At 43.1% G+C, this 16,486-nt stretch overlaps 1 protein-coding gene across 2 annotated transcripts in view; it reads left to right on the top strand.

Annotated features, from left to right (window-relative positions):
- Fndc3b (fibronectin type III domain containing 3B) overlaps positions 1–16,486 on the top strand; it is a 281,337-nt gene that overhangs the window by 251,000 nt on the left and 13,851 nt on the right. For both annotated transcript variants that reach the window (XM_069991887.1, XM_069991888.1), the window contains exon 23: positions 7,693–7,911. In XM_069991887.1, coding sequence (XP_069847988.1) covers positions 7,693–7,911 — 219 coding nt within the window. The remainder of the gene's footprint in view (positions 1–7,692; positions 7,912–16,486) is intronic.

The following is a 16,486-nucleotide window of genomic DNA, read 5'->3' as shown; positions in this document are numbered from 1 at the left end:
CCTGAGACCCCAACAACCTTCCATACATAACCTTCTTTCCACTACTACAGCCACCTTTGACCTTGGCGTGCTAAAATCGAGTGCTCCAAATGATATGATAGTGGTTTTGTATGTGTGTGTGTGTGTGTGTGTGTGTGTGTGTGTGTGTGTGTGTGTGTGTGCTCACACACGTGTATGCATTCATCTGCTGGTATTAGAGCTTGACCTTGGGGTCTAAGCACTGTCTCTGTGCTTTTTTGCTCACACTCTACTGTTGGAGCAAGAGCTTCACTTCTGGATTTTTGGTGGTTCACTGACGACAAGAATCGCCTGGACTTCTTTGAACCCCATCCTTAGATCTCAACCTCCCAAGTAGTTAGGATTATGGATGTGAGCTACTGCTACCAGGGCAGGAGACAGATATTAGGAGAATTGAAGCTGACAGCTAGTCTAGGCAAAAAAGTTTTGAGAGACTTCTAACTCAACTAGGAAAAAGCTGGATATGGTGGCATGTATCTGTCATCACAGCTCTGCAGGGAATGCAAGTAGGAGATCCAGGCTGGACTAGGCAGAAAGCCCAGGGCCTATTTGAAAAACAAAAGGAAATGGGCTCTGAGTGAGGTAGAATGCCTGCCTGGCAGATGCAAAGTCCTGAGCTCCAGGAAGAAAAAGAGGAAGGGAAAGCCAGTAATAGCTTCCATGAAATTCGTGGTTGATTTAAAACAATACATGTAAGCTAATAAAAAACACAAAACGCTTTTAAAAGTATTAGAAAGTACTTCCAAAGACAAACCTGTTTTGGAGAAGGTGAAGTTGTTTAATGATGTAGGAACTGTGGAGGGGTGGGGGGTATTGAGAGAAGAAAGAAATTGACCAAAGTCATTATCCAGTCAATTAATTAAAAATTAGACATTGCGTATTTCAAGATGCTAAAAGAAATAGTTCTTAAGGTCAGACATTGCACAGCTTTAGGAATTCCTAGTGTACAGTTGGGTTACTGCATCATACAATTCTGGTTGACCCCAGAGTCTTCTAATATTGTTCTAATAACATGATTTCAGCAATCATAGTGACACACAGAATGAGTATTTCAAGGAACTAAGGGTATCATTGTGGTCCAATCAACTTTTAGCCCACCTCTTTCTGTCTTAGTAATTGGTCAAAATGCAAGTGAACAGACCATGATGTTCTAGATGAAAATGGAGAAAGCAGGCCGTAGATAAATGGGCTTGTTTCTTTTGTTTGGTAGTTTTTGTTAGTGTTCAGTCGTTACACATTGTTCTCACTGGAGTCGAGCTGGCCCCTGTCAGCATGGCAGGAGGAATCTGGTGAAAAGCTCAGGTTTCAGGGGTGCCGTCCTTTCTCCCATCCATACTGGCAGAATGGCCCCCTGGTCCACTCCCATGTCCTGCACAGGATTTGATAGGAATTACAATGCTATTTTTAAGAGCATTACTTTAAACATAGAACTAATGTGAAATTGAATTTCAAATCATTTTGCTTTGAAGAAGAGAAGATATTACCAAGAACAGAATCAGCTTTTTCCTTCACGTGAGTTCCTGCCAAATAGTCGTGTGGCTTATGAGCCAAGAAAGCCATGAGCTCCCCTGGAGTCCCCAACTGTCCTGGCCATGGTCCTTGTGGTGGGGCACGTTCCAGCCTTGGCTCATTAGGTAGCACCACCCCCCATATTTGTATCTCCTGCTATAGTATTTCCCTTGTACTTGATCAAGACCTCCTCATAGCTAAAATCCCCTCTGTTGACTAAGAGACATCCTTTACAGCAGTGGTTCTCAGATGTGGTCCCAGGACCAGCAAGGTTAGCACCACATGGGGATTTGCTCCCTAAGAGGTCCCTCTCAACTCTCTCAAGACCTATTGAAAGTTCTGGAAATGGCACCTACTACTGTAGCCAGCAAGTAGGTTTTAATGCATGTCAGAGTTTGAGAACATCTGTCCTAGAGCAGGGCCTCTTAAATGTCAGCACGTATTAAAAGTTGTACCAGGTATAATTGTAACCCTTCTATACGGTATTTTCACAATGTAAAAAAAAAAAAAGTTGTACCAGGTACCTGTAAATCCTAGCTATTCAGGAGGCTGTGACCTCCTGAGGATCATGGTTCAAAGCCAGCCTGGTTAGGAAAGTCTGTGACATTCTTATCTCCAGTTAACCACCAAAAACAAAAACAAAAGCTGGAAGTAGAGCTGTAGCTCAAGTGGTAGAGCACTATCCTTGAGTGAAGGGGATAAGAGACATTTCCCAGGCACTGAGTTCAAGCTCCAGTACTGGCATCTACACATGCATGCACTCACACATATACACACACACATGTACGCACACATACACATACACAACTGCTACAAAGCAGGCAAAATATGTGGTCGCCTGAGCCCTGCTCCTATAAACTATGCATCAGTTGTCCCTAAGGAGGCCAAAATAACATCTCATAATGCCAGCTGTGTCTCTGTCCTCATCAAATTGTCCTCACTAGCATGGGTTTTCTAGAGCCTCCTCCATCCTCAGTTTCTATGCCTTCATGGTCCGCATTACACGGCTTGCATGGGGTCTGGCTGAGAAGGGCTACTGCATTCCTCCTCCATCCTCAGCAGTTACTAAGTTTTCCTGAGATTACTTCTACTTCTTTTGAGCCAAGCATTATGTGTTTTAACTCCCCCTGAGCTGGCAGACACTAAAACTTAGAGTAGACTTGCTTATTGCATCAATGATATGTGTCCTCCTCCTTCCTAAATAAAAAGGAGTTGCTAGAACATTCATGGCGTCCCTCTAGGCCCTCCTGCTCGCTAGGTGGGAAGTGAGCATCCCTTGCAGATGACTGGACCAGGTGCACTGCTTCTACTGGAGTCGAGTGCAGTGTGCTTCGGCACATGTAGACCAGTGAAGCACATGAGTTAACCACTGTTGACTTCAATACCTCACTTATTTTCTCTGACCTCAGTCTGGGTCTCTGGTTCCTGGTGTCTAAAATGAGGATGACAATGTAAACTACCTATGGCAGGGTGGTTGTGTGTTGTGGCAAGACGCCAGGCTCTTTGTCTGGGCATTCAGTGGATTGTAAGCATTCGATAGCTTTCTATGTATGTTTGATAGGGAAGAAATGAACCAGAAATGAACCCATGCTTCTAAGCAATGGGATGTACTGCAGGACTTCACCATTGCTGCAGGTCTGTTGAGTGGAGGCAGGTGGGTGTACGCTGCCAGCATGCTCCCAGGGGAAGGGACCTGGCTGGAGGAGTTTAGAGCCTGCTCCATGGAACGCAACTGAGTGTGTCGCTCCCACACAGGGACTTTCTCTACTCAGAACATTTTCACCCTGTAGAAGTTATTTGATAATGGTTCTCTCACATGTTGGGGGGAGAATAAATGGGGTTTGAACTGGGGATATTCAACACTTGAGCCCTGCCCTTGGCACTTTTTAAATTGGACCAGCTAGAACCATGATCTTCCTGTTGATGCTTCCTGCGTAGCTAGGACGACAGGCATGTGCCACAATGCTTAGCTTTCTATTGACTGAAATTGGGACGAACAAATTTTTGTTGGTTTTTTTGTCCAGGATGGCCTCAGTTCTTCTAAGTCACTGGGATGATAGGCACGAGCCACTAGGCCTCATTACTTCTTTTTTGCAGTTGGGTGATTAGATCGTAGACTGGATCAAGAGTGCTATGTAAAGTACATTTTCGTTTCTTCTTTTTCTTTCTTTTTTTTTTATTATGAAACTACCATACAGAGGGGTTACAGTTACATGGACAAGGTAATGAGTACATTTCTTATCAAGCATTGTTGCCTCCTCCTTTGTTTCCCCTTCCATTTTTGTTTCTTAGTCCTCTGTTGCCCTAGCCTTCCCTGGGCCCTGTCCTTATTCTCCACGCACGATCAGACAGCAGAGATGACCACTCGTGATAAGATATGTCATCATCCCTGGCAAGGACAATTTGTTTTGAAAGTCATTTTTCTTTTAATATGCTTAGTATTGGGAATTTGACTGTGACTATGTATCAAGTGCATTAAAGAGACGGTGTGATCTTCGGAAGCAGGAATGTCTTTGGCACTACTGGATAGATATTTTAATGGTGTCTTTTTAATCCAAGTGTATAAAGATATGTTTTGTAATTTGATTTACCTAATCAGCAGTGTTAGTGTATTGATGGACTCGGACACCTCCTGGGAACTTGAAGAGATTCTTGCACAGGAGCCTGGCCAAGACACTCTTCTCTCAGGATGACATCACTTCCTTATGCTGGACAGCACATCTCCGTTTCCCTTTGGCTTCATTTGCAGGGCTAATGATTTCCAAAACTGACATAATGCACGTTACATATTTTAAAAACACATCAATGGGTTGTGCCTAAATTTCAAGATGATCCCATTATCTTCCGCTAAAGAAAAGTTCCTTTGGAGGGTGGGATAGGTTTTAATTTTAACTTTTCTAAAAGTTGGCAAGTTTTTTTCCTTTTGGAGGTATATATGACTTGTTCATCAGGTTAGTGTGTAATGCATCACTAATTACCACCCTACCTTGCCCCTCTTCTGTCATCTCTCACCGGAGTTAGGAAATGATTTTGATACCCTACATTTTTTCATCCTAAGACGAAACAGGAAATCACTGCGTGAGGCCTTTTCTTCATCTTTCTAAATCTTTTCTCCTTTAGAGTTCTTAATATTTGTTTCCCAGAATATAAGATAGCACCTCTGTGTTGTTAGTGCCTCAGTCCTTTTTCAGTTGTGTTACTTTATAGTGAGAATAATTGATGTTAGTGCAGAGTGTCTGCTACTCAGGAAAGATGGTTTTCACTTGCTTTACGGAAAGAAAGTATATTTTTACCAAAAAAATAGGGAAGCTGGGTTAAGTATTTTAAAGTCTTAAGTAGCCAATCTCAGGACCAAATGCTAACTAAATAAAATGAGAATAAATTTGTTGACACTTGTCAATATTTCATGGAGACAAAGCAGAATTGACACGTGTGGCTTGAGCTAAAACGACCTTTTGTCTGGTTCCCAGTTGTCAGATAGGCAAGTACGGTGTGCCAGGACTTAACAAAGGCCTTGGAGCCTGAAGGGCCTCAGTTTACCCACATGCAGGTCTGACCTGGGCCTCACGTATGGACTAGTCAAGGAACCAGACCTGGCTGTGCATCAGATCCTTCGCTTGTAAAGTAGGCAGCGTAGTTCCTCCCTCATGGGGTCAGGAGAGGGATTAGAGGTGAAATCACTCCCATGCAACCCACACTTCAACCCCTGGTAGCACTGAGTCTTGTCCATGGAGTTATCTGTTCTCTTCAAGTTGACCTCCAGTCATCCTTGATGACTCAAGCACATTCTTCTGAAGAGAGCAGGTTCACCACGTGGGGTGGGGTGACCGTCCATGGCAGTGGGACAGTCACCATTCCCACCAGCTCCTGAGCTCTGTGCCTCACCTTTCCTCACCCTCCAGAGCACAGCTGGAGAAGCCAGTCCTCTGGGCTGTCCTTGGCCGTAAGGCAGAGGAAGGAAATGGTGGGGTGGGGAAGAGGGTCTGCAGACTATTGGAGCTATAAAGGAGGTGGAAGCCCTTAGTAGTCTGCAGACTACTGGACCAAAGATGGGGTGACTTTGGTCCAGACTACTGGACCAAAGAGCCTCGTGTGCCCTCTCACATGCTCACTGGGTTTTCTCTGCTGCTGGTAATTATAGCGGTCTCTATAAAGATGTCACAAGACAATCGTGGCATAAATGGTCATTTTAGAGCTCACCAGTACACACTTAGATACCTTGAAAGCTTTCCTAGTTTATTATGTAATTTGAAGATATTAAACACTAGAAAGTGCTCCTCCTTTACACGCCCATCCCAAATCACCTGGTTCCATTTTCACAGATGTACATTAAATATTATGGGTGCCCTTCCTCTCACCATTTGCCTGTTTTCCCCCCTTGACCTGACTCCTCTCCTAACAAAATGTGTTCTTTCCTGAATTCATCTCTGTTCAGTTGTTTATTCAAAGGAATGATGCCATTGGAATCCTCCCCGTACTTTAGTTAAAGTGTTAGTGCTTTATGCATATGACCCTGCATGTGTTTTCATATATGTTTGTGCCCTAGATCTAACTTCTGCACCTGAGAGAAAACCTGGTGCCTTCATTTTGGCGTCATATATGCAGATCCTTTAATTCTGAGAATAAAGGCTTTTTCCCTGTGTTTTCTTCTTCAAAGTTGCGTGTTCTGCATTTAGATCCATGGCTCATTTTTTTGAGCTAAGTTCTTGTTACCAGGTGTGAGGTGTAAGTTGAGGCTTATTTATTGTTTCCTGTTGACATCCAATTGCTCCAAACCAGTTTGTTGAAAAGCCTATCCTCTCTCCATTGAATTGCTTTTGCACCTGGGTCAAAAATCAATTGGCCATATTTGTGTATGTCTATTTCTGGAGCCTCTGTTCTGTCGCATTGATCCATGTGTTCGTCTCCTCACCAGTACCACACTGTCTTGATTACTGTAGCTTTATAGTAAGTCCTAAAGTCAGGTGCAATTTCTCCAAGCTTCTTTTTTTTCTTTCTTTCAATTTGTGATAGCTATTTTAGTTCCTTTGCCATTCTACATAAATTTTAGAAGCAGTTTGACCTTATCTCTCATTTTCTTTTCTTCTTTCTTTCCTTTTTTTCTTTTTTTGGATTTTGAAATAGGGTCTCACTATGTAATCTAGGCTGACCTTGAACTTGCCTTCTTCTTGCCTCTGCCTTCTGAATGCTGGAATTACCAGTATATGCTACCATACCTGGCTGGAGTCATTAGTTTTTTTTTAATTGTATTGTCTCTGTCAGTTGGGAGGGATCTTCTAGCTCATGAACAGTATATATAATCATCTTTAGTATTTTTAGCAATGTCTTGTAGCTCTTTACATGGCTGAAGCAATGGGTGAGAGATGGCTTGAGTAAAGATGATTTTAGGCTATTTTGTATTGTACAGAAGAAAAGAGGAGGAGTGGGGGAGGCCTTTAGTGAGAGGAGTGGAGAAGGCCCCACTGGGGCATGCATCCACCACCTCCAGGAAAGGGTGCAGTCACTGTAAGAAGTGCAGAAGGAAGGTCAGGACGGGAGTGGGAGGAAGGTCAGGTCAGGACAGCACAGCAGCATCAGCGTGCTACTTGGTGAGTGGAGAACTGTTCTGCTCAAGGACTGGGAAGCAAGGAAGAACAATGGGACTCGTACTCTCGTTGAGCATATAAAGCTTTCACATTCATAGATCCTACATGGGGTTAAATTCTTTGCTACCCATAAGGTTGCACACACAATAAGCCACCATAGCGATTTTCCAACACCTCGCTACTTGGTGAAGGCTGTTGTCCTTTGGTTTTGACTCTACATAAGACAAATTTGTTCTCATATTCAGTTCATAATTCATATTCAGTTCATAATTTAAGGGCTGGCACTCTGCCACTTGAACCACATTTCTGGCTTTTTGCTGGTTAAACTGGCGATAAGAGGCTTTTAGATTTATCCACCCAAGCTGGCTATGAACCATGATCCTCAGATCTCAGCCTCCTGAGTACCTAGGATTAGACGTGTGAGCCACCTGCACCCAGCTCCCTACTTGTTTTCCTCCATTTGATTAAACTATTTTATTTTAAGGGCAAATAATAAATACCCTGTCCAATGTTTGCTTTGAATGAAAAACGTTTACATTTTACATGTTAAACTATCTATTTTGTTTTCTTTTTTTTCCAGGATCAGAATTCAGGCTATCAATGAAATTGGAGCTGGACCATTTAGTCAGTTCATTAAAGCAAAAACCCGGCCCTTGCCACCCTTGCCGCCTAGGCTGGAGTGCGCTGCTGCCGGCCCCCAGAGCCTAAAGCTAAAGTGGGGGGACAGTAACTCCAACTCCAAGACACACGCTGCTGATGACATGGTGTATACACTGCAGCTAGAGGACCGGAACAAGAGGTGAGAGGGGTGGACGCTTGGGGAACAGAATCTTAATTCACATCCTTGTTTTTCCTAGTCCAAAAGACACATCCTTGGGTCAAAGCAGGAGCTTGTATATATGACTATTGAATTTTAAACTCAAAATTCTATCCTCCTGTTCGATTTTCTAAAGATTCAGAAAATCTTGATTTCTCTACATGAGATAATATAATGCATGTTATTTTTCCTTCCCTAAAGCCAGATCAGAGAGAAGTGTTATCGAAAGGGAAATGGCCAAATTTAAGACCACTCTATGTAATAGTTTCCTATTAGAGATGAAGGCCGAGGGAAGAGATGGTGTCTCTTGAAATATTCAGTAACCATTGGGACAAACATGTTTACGGATCTGAAATCACTGTGGGTGTGCACAGATGTGGATTTTACTCTGGAACTCTGAGCGGTGCACTATCAAATGAATCAAAGCAAATAGACTTGTTTTTAATGTGTCTAAGTCCAGAAAACACGTTACAGAAACAAAACCCAGCCTTTCACATCCTATGTATTTAACTTCATGTCCTCTGAAGATGGCTGCTCAGAAGATGGGCAACCTCTAAGGGGTCTTTTGGAATATTTAGAGGAAAAGTTAGTGGTGACAGAATGTTCTCATACCAAAGAAAATCACGGGGGAGGGGGAGGGAGAACACAAACCAGCACTCATGTGTCAGCATTTCTGTCATTTTCCCCTTATATCTTACAGCATCTGGGCCTTTCCATGAGACTCTGGTTCCCCCAGAAATCCGTCCAGTATCAGTACACACTTTGTAGCCAGGTCCTAAGGGCCTTCCGTGCAGACCAAGAGGCTGCCTGGGCTCCTGCCCTTACAGCCACTGCCGTGCACACGGCTCCACAGGGACAGGGCTGTAGTCAGGAGGCAGACGCTGTGAAAAAGGAAAACCTGAAGGTCTGGCAAAGTCAGACAAAGCTTACTATGAAAGAGAAATGAAAGCCTGTAGCCCCTCCAACGGTAGACAAAAGGGAGATTCAAGGATCCCCACGCATCCCAGAGGCTCCTTTCACCTTCCTGCTCTGTTCTGAGTCCTGCCCAGCCTGCTGCAGTGCATGGGTGATATTGCAAAAGCAACCTTGGGGGAGATGGACACCCGCTGCTTTGAGGACAGCAGCCCTTTGCAAAGTAGACTGTTGAGCTGAAGAAAAAATACTCAGAGAATACTGCTGAAAGCAGGTGAGGCAAAAAAAGAGAGTCACTATGGCTGAGAATGACCAGAAGGATGAGGGAGAGGGGTAGAAGGAAGAAGAAGATAAAGAACATGGGGATGACCCAGAAAGTTCTATTTACCAAGCATAGACAGGGAATTTGGTGGTTTTCCCTTGTTTATAAAGTCTTTAATCCCCCTGTGCACAACTCAGGGTTTTTAAAGAAAAGAGTTCAAATGTAAAGCTGTACAGGATTTGTTTTTGAACTCTACAGTATCTTTTTTTTTCTTATTGGGTAGAGTTATCAAACTAATAAATGTACATTTAGAGACCGTGCCCTGGGCCTGGCACCAGAGGCTCATGCCTGCTATCCTAGCTACTCAGGAAGCTGAGATCTTATGAGGATCCAGGGTCAAAGCCAGCACAGGCATAAAAGTATGTGACACGCTGATCCCCAATTAACCACCCTAAAGCCAGAAGGGGAGCTGTAGCTCCAGTGACAGACCGCCAGTGAGAAAGCAAAGCCAAGCCCCAGTTCTCTAGCAGCTAAAAAGAAAGCTCTGCCCTGGTGATATTTTTGTTGACTACTCACCTCATCTAGTGTGACAGGAGGGCACTGACAGGGAATTCAGAGCAGGTTTTTCCTGGTGCATAATATGAATTAGTTATATATGGGGGAACTTGTTTCCAGTCTCTGATGAAGCTCAAATGAAGTCATTATTTTGTTAACTGATTACCACTCTGTACATGCAATAATAATAATAACAGTAATAATAACAAGGTACAGCTATTTTGTTGACATTCCGACAGTGTCTTAGTAAACTAAAAAGCTCAATTGTGGCGGGAAGGGCTTGAACTCAGGGCCTAGAAGCTGTCCTTTAGCTTTTTCACTAAAGGCCAGTGCTTTACCACTTGCCAAAGCACTACTTCCTGCTTTTTGTTGGTTAATTAATGCTGAGTCTCCCAGACTTTGCTGCTCTGGCTGGCTTTGAACTGTGGTCCTTAGATTTCAGCTTCCCGAGTAAGATTACAGGTAGGAGCCACAAGTGGTGCATAATTTCCTTAGAAAATATTTGTATAGTTATACTGTGTCAGAAAAATGAAGCACAGAAAAGTTGGGCTGTAGTTGGGACTGGATCCAGTGTCCCAGCCCCAGTCCCATGGACTGGGATGGTGAGGGAAGGTACCCATGCTGTACGCATGTGTGGTTCCATCCTAGGGTCCCCTGATGCAGAGCTCTCTGAGCACAGAACCAAAGCTTGTGTCTAAGTGAGTATGCTGTCAAGGCATATTCAAATACAGAATGCAGAACGCAGTGATCAATGTATGCTCTTCTCCAAAAAAAATAAATAAGAAACAAGTAAATCACATGCCTAAATCTAAATGGCAATTTAAGAAATCTGACCATTAGGAAAGCAATATTTTTTCTTAATTTTATGAGCTGGACTCCCAGTGTATCTTGTAAATTAAATTTGTCAATGTTCTCAGAAAGTTATTAAAGTGATACGAATCCTGGGCATAATAAATTCGTGTTCTATTTGTAGAATAATTTTCCTGGGATTTTAGTTGGAGAAGGACAGCCTAATTTTGGTTGGTGGATGACCTTTCTAAGTGTCTTGGATGAAACCAAGCTCTTATTCTCAGTGACCCCTTAGGGATCAGAGTCGCATCCTAGTCTTTGTTATTAGTGTAGGTTTTGTCAGTCCAGACTTTGGGTGCTTTTGGGTGTGCCTTCTTCCCAGGTGGGCAGCTGTTTTTGTTTTTGTTTTTCAGTGAATTTGGTGCCAGTTCATGTGCTCTTTGGCATACATATCTTATTACAGATGTGGAAGGAAAAAGCTCATCTATTCTGCTTGTGGCCCAGATGAGATGCAGAGATGAGTTCTGATTTACTTTCTTGGGTGTCAGATCTCAAAGTATTGCTTCTAGCCTGGACATTTTGCAACCCGGACTGTGGGCATTTGAGATAAGAGGCCCTGATGTCCACATGGTACAGGCAACCTTGCCTTGCCAGTATGGGAGTGGTCTTAACTGAAGATGTTGGCACCAGAAGAATAGCAAAAATGAATAACTCTACCCATGTCTGGTCATAGATTAAAGAATGGCTCCATCCTGGTCACTAAGTCATGCCTCTCACTTTTCCTTCATTCATGAAGTAGATTAAACTGGACAGCAATCTCTCCTGTCCTTTCCACTTCTTTCCGCTATAAAGTACCATGACTGTGTAAACCATCTGTGAAATAAATCCTTTTCAAAATGGCATCATCCCTGTTAGTGATGGGGACATGCTATGTTTTGGTTTTATGTTTTAGCTTTTCAGTATCACACTTAAGAGTGACTACTTTGCTTGGTGCTATTGGCTGATGTCTGTAATACTAGCTATTCAGGAGGCTAAGATCTGAGGATTGAGGTTTAAAGCCAGCCCAGGTGGGAAAGCCTCTGTGATTCCCCTCTCTAATTAAACACCAAAAAGCTAGAAGTGGAGCTGTGGCTCAAATAGTAGAGAACCAGCCTTGAGTAAAAAGCTAAGGGAGAGCAACATAGCCCAAAGTTCAAGCCTCAGTACTGGCATGCGTGCGTACACACACACACACACACACACACACACACACACACACACACACACACACACACACGCATTTGTAAACATTGTAAAGGAAACTACTTGGTGTACCTACAAAGTGTTGAGTACAGAGAGCCTCAGGCTCGATCTGAACTTACCTGAATCACATGGGCTTGCTACACTGAAAGCTTGCTCCCCATTGGATGGGCCATTGATGCCCATGGATTCATGCTTTGGACTTGAAGGTCCCTACTTTACATTTATATGTACATAGCACCTTTGAAGCAGTGCCTAGTGCTTCTAAGGCTAAGTTTGTACCTCATGATTCAACTAAGAGTGTTCAATATTTTTCCGCGATCTTCTTTCTTGAATTTCTATACGGTAGGCCTTCTAAGTTATTTGACCTCTCCATAAGCTCTATCTCACTGAGAAAACAAATTCACATTAAACAGCGAGCAGACAGTATAAGGGATTTTATTTAATTTCACCAGAAAAACAGAAATGAGATTAGATCGGCCTTGCTGTGATTAAGTCTGTTATTCTTAACAGATCCAGCAGAGAAAATCTGAATGGCTTTCATTCCCTGTTATACAAGAAAATTAGATGCCCATAAGGCCAACTTAACCTAATACACATACTAGAGGACCAGGCACAGGCCAGGCATGTTGAGATAGCAGTGTTGTGCGATGCTTCTGAAGATGCATCTGTCTGTGTTACTGAGATGCGGGGTTGTGTCATACTCAGAACTGAAGTTGGTGCTGATGCTGACCTTTGCCAGTCTGAGGGCCCTGATAATTGCACACGGCGCTGAGGCAGAAGAGCGTAAATTCCAGGAATGCATTTGCGGTTAATGTGTTTGTCAGGGTTAGTCAGACAGCCCTGTGGGTTTTTGTTGTTGTTGTTGTTGTTTTTAAGTTTTGTGCCAGCAAAATTGGCTCCCTGTGCTCATGCTCGTGACTCTGTCCCCATGGCCAGCAAACTGGAGAGGCTGTGATCTTTGTAATGGGCCCGTCTGTCCGCTGGTGCAGATGGACAGAAGACACACCCACATTATTATGGTTCTCATTAAGGTCTGAAAGTTTGCACACCAGGCAACTAGGAGCCCATGTGTGGGCACAGAGCAAGCACTTGCGTTTCCCAGTGTTCATCCTCTCTAAGCAGAATCCTGCTTTTAGTTCCCAGAGCATGTTGCTCAATTAAGTGACATGAATGTCACTCCCAGGCTGGGAGACTACATGTACAAAGGGGGTTTTAATTCAATGTGTCCTTTATGAATACAGGGCACCTTGATCAGGGTCACCCCTTCCCTCATTCTCCCTGTCTCTCCCAGCCCCACCCAGCCCCTCATTTCCTAGTTCCATTTTCACTTCTGTACATAGAATATGGTGACTATATTTTTGCCTACCTCTCTATTTGTGTCTCCCTCCCTTCAGCCTCACTTACTCCCCAACACATGTTCCAGCTTCCTCCTCATTTTGTTACACTGTAAGTTTGTTGTTCATAGCAGTTACACTATTTAAATCCTCCCTTCCATATACCATACTTTCATTAATGCATTTGTGTATATGCATGTGACCCTGTATATGTTCACATATACATTCATAATTTAGATGTCACTTCCACATAGGAGAAGAAATGTGGGCTGGACAGTGGTCCACTTGATCATGCCCATCAATAAAGGACGTTTCTCTATGACCTTCAGTCCCAGAAGATGATGTGGTGTCCATCACAGGTGTCAACTTGCTGTCGCTATCACTGACCTGCCACTGAAATTCCCAGCTGATTTGAGCCATATTTCTTGACCTCTTTTGCCTTAGTTTCCCCCACTTCCCAGGCAAATAATGATGCCTGGCCTTTCTAAATGGGAGTATATTTGAGAAATATTTTTATTTTCTCAGAAAAGAAGCATAAAATTCCAGCATACAAAATGAAGAGTATGATTAGCTTAGTCCATTTCAGGCTGAAATGTCTAGGCACAAGCAGCACTGAGGATGAGCTATTTGAGCTCTTAATTGGACCAGAAATAAAATCTGGATGATAGCTTTTACCTCTCCTGTAAGTAAAATAAATAGAATGGAAATGAATAGCATCTTCCTAGGGTTGAAGCCAGGCCACTGAGCAGCTGAACAGAAATGTGGATTTGAAAGCAACAGGAGAGTGAGAGGGTCTCCAGGTTTTAAACTATAAATTAATATCTCTTTTAATATAGCAATGTCTAAACTGGGTGCAGGTAGCTTATGCCTGTAATCCTAGCTACTTAGGAGGATGAGATCTGAGGATCACAGTTTGAAGCCAGCCTGGGCAAGAGAGTCCATGAGATTCTTTAGCCAGAAGTAGAGCTGTGATTCAAGTGATAGAACATCAGCCTTGAGCAAAAAAGCTAAGGGATAGCACCAGGCTCTGAGTTCAAGCCCTAGTATTGGCACAAAGATAGATAGATAGATAGATAGATAGATAGATAGATAGATAGATAGATAGATAGATAGATAGATAGATAGATAGATCTCAATGTCTAAAACTAGTTTTTACAAGCAAAAATTGAAGGCAATGTTTTTATTCCTCTATTCCTTTTAAAGAATTTCTCCCATCAGCAACAGTGTATTTTTATTTAATTAAAAAAAAAGAGCATAAAAATTCAACCCATTAACCAAACGTGTTCACAAGTCAAAAAGCCCAAAGCACAGACCGACAAGACCCAGGGCTAAGGGATTAGCCCCGTTTTCATCCCCGTTCTAGAAGGAGCCCTGTTCTTGAATGACCAGTTTGTAAGCGGGCATCACCATCAGCATCTGCTTAGGGGATACATGTTCCTTGTCCAGGTGTTGCCACACACCGTGCCATCTGCTTCTGCATAGAAATGCAGGACTCCGTGTTCCTGGCAGGGTGAGGGGAGAGTCTACTCACCAGTCCTGCTTTCAACATCTGCACCCAAATACCACTTGAATAACAAAGGAAGCTTTCTTCCCCCTCTCACCATCCTTTCCTCTCTCTTCCCCCACCTCTTGATTTCTCCCTGCTCCTCCCTGCCTCCATGAGACCCCAAAAATGAAGAAAAAGGAATTAAAAGAGGAAGACATTGTCATTGTTAATGAATATCGTTGTACCAAGTTTGGGAACAGATGTGGGTTTGTGACGTTGTGAAAGATGTTTTGAAAGATGCCATTTGCAACCTTTTGTGGATCACAGGCCATTTCAGGTCAGCAGGTTAGATCACTCTGAGCCTTCATGTGAAAGGGCTGTGCCTAGCCTTTGGTGGCCACACAGATGATAAGATGGCAGCAAAGCAGTAAGCCCAAACCCCTGCACAAGAAGTCTTTTCATTTAAGATATATTTAAGATACAGGCTATCAAGCATGCTTGGATGTTCCTTTCTAAACAGATGGTTTAAGAAAACCGCTTAAAACACATTCTGTATATGAGGTAGGATCTTATTTTATGGCCTGGGCTTTGGTCCTCCTACATGGGCTTCTCCATGTCTGCCGCTGTTAACAACAGATGTGTGCATCTGCATCTCACCCCACAGCTAGAGTAACAGGCATGCACCATTGTACCCAGTCACTGGTTAAAATGGAGTCTCAGGAACTTTTTATGCCCAAGCTAGACTCAGACCACAGCCCCTAATGTTCATGTCCCAAGTAGCTAGGATTACAGATTTGAGCCATCCTGCTTTGCTAATAGTTTTGTATTCTTTATTGACTAATAGTCTGTACTTTAGAGCTGTATTGGGTTCATAGCAAAGTTTAAGAGGGAGGTAGACTGGTGTCCCATCTCCCTTCTTCTCCCAGCCCCCATTAGTAACATCCCTCCAAAGTGGTGCATCATTACAGTTGATGAACCTACACAAAACTTGTTACCAGCCAAAGCCTAAGTTTACATTAGGGTTCAACACTTAACGTCGGTACATCTGGGGCATCACTCATACATTTGTCTCCATTGTAGTATCAGAGAGACATTTCATTACGTAGCAAGCTGTAAGTCATTGGAAAAATCTCCTCCAGTAAAATCCATGTGTGCTTGTTACCATCAAGAAAATATTACTCTTAATATGTTATTACTATGAATAATGCTAACAATTGTCAATATAAGTAAAAACAAGTTGGGGGCAGAGCTGTCAAGAATTCTGTTAGACTGCAGCCTGAGGTCACCCACATAACCTCCCACTGTTTCCCCTTCCTGAGTTAAAATGCCCAAACTGGGCGAGATGATGTGTGTTTGTAAGGTCAGCACTCAGCAGGTTAAGGCAGGAAGATCAAGGTCACAGTACAACCTGGGGAACAGAGCAAGACCCATTTTCTAAAACAAAGAAGAAAAGAGCTCCAGCACTGGAAGGGCAGGCTGCCTGGCCTCCAGCTCCCATCTCCAGGCTTTGAATGGCTGGGAGACCATCCTGGCTGACACAGCTTGGCATCAGGCCCGCATCCTTGATCACATTCAAAATCCCTTCTGTCGTGGTGTCTTGGGATATTTGGTATCATTTATTCTATCACACAAAGCCTCTAGCTTATTTATTAATAAATTTTAAATTTAAGTCAGTCTTTCAGGAAAAATATAAAAGAAGAAAATGACGTTGGTCTTTGTAAAGGCGGGATTTGATGAATATTTTTAATCTCTCCCGGAGTGGTTCTAGCCACAGGGGTGTTGACCCTATGGAGTGTTCAACCATGTGCCGGCCCATAAATCATTGATTTCGACAGGAAAAAAACAGTCTCTTTTCTGCTGCCTCCTGGAATGATAGAAAATAATTCTAGAATGGGGGTGAAAGAGGGGTTATATCGATTTGTGTGTGTTGGCTCACGTGCTGGTGTTTTTGTTTGATCTTTGCTACTTGATATTTGA

The sequence above is a fragment of the Dipodomys merriami genome, unplaced genomic scaffold, assembly GCF_024711535.1.
Source record: "Dipodomys merriami isolate MVZ:Mamm:240054 unplaced genomic scaffold, mDipMer1.0.p SCAF_40, whole genome shotgun sequence".
NCBI lineage: Eukaryota > Metazoa > Chordata > Mammalia > Rodentia > Heteromyidae > Dipodomys > Dipodomys merriami.
The sequence above is the reverse complement of the archived record's forward strand: the minus strand, read 5'-3'. Positions and strand labels throughout refer to the sequence as shown.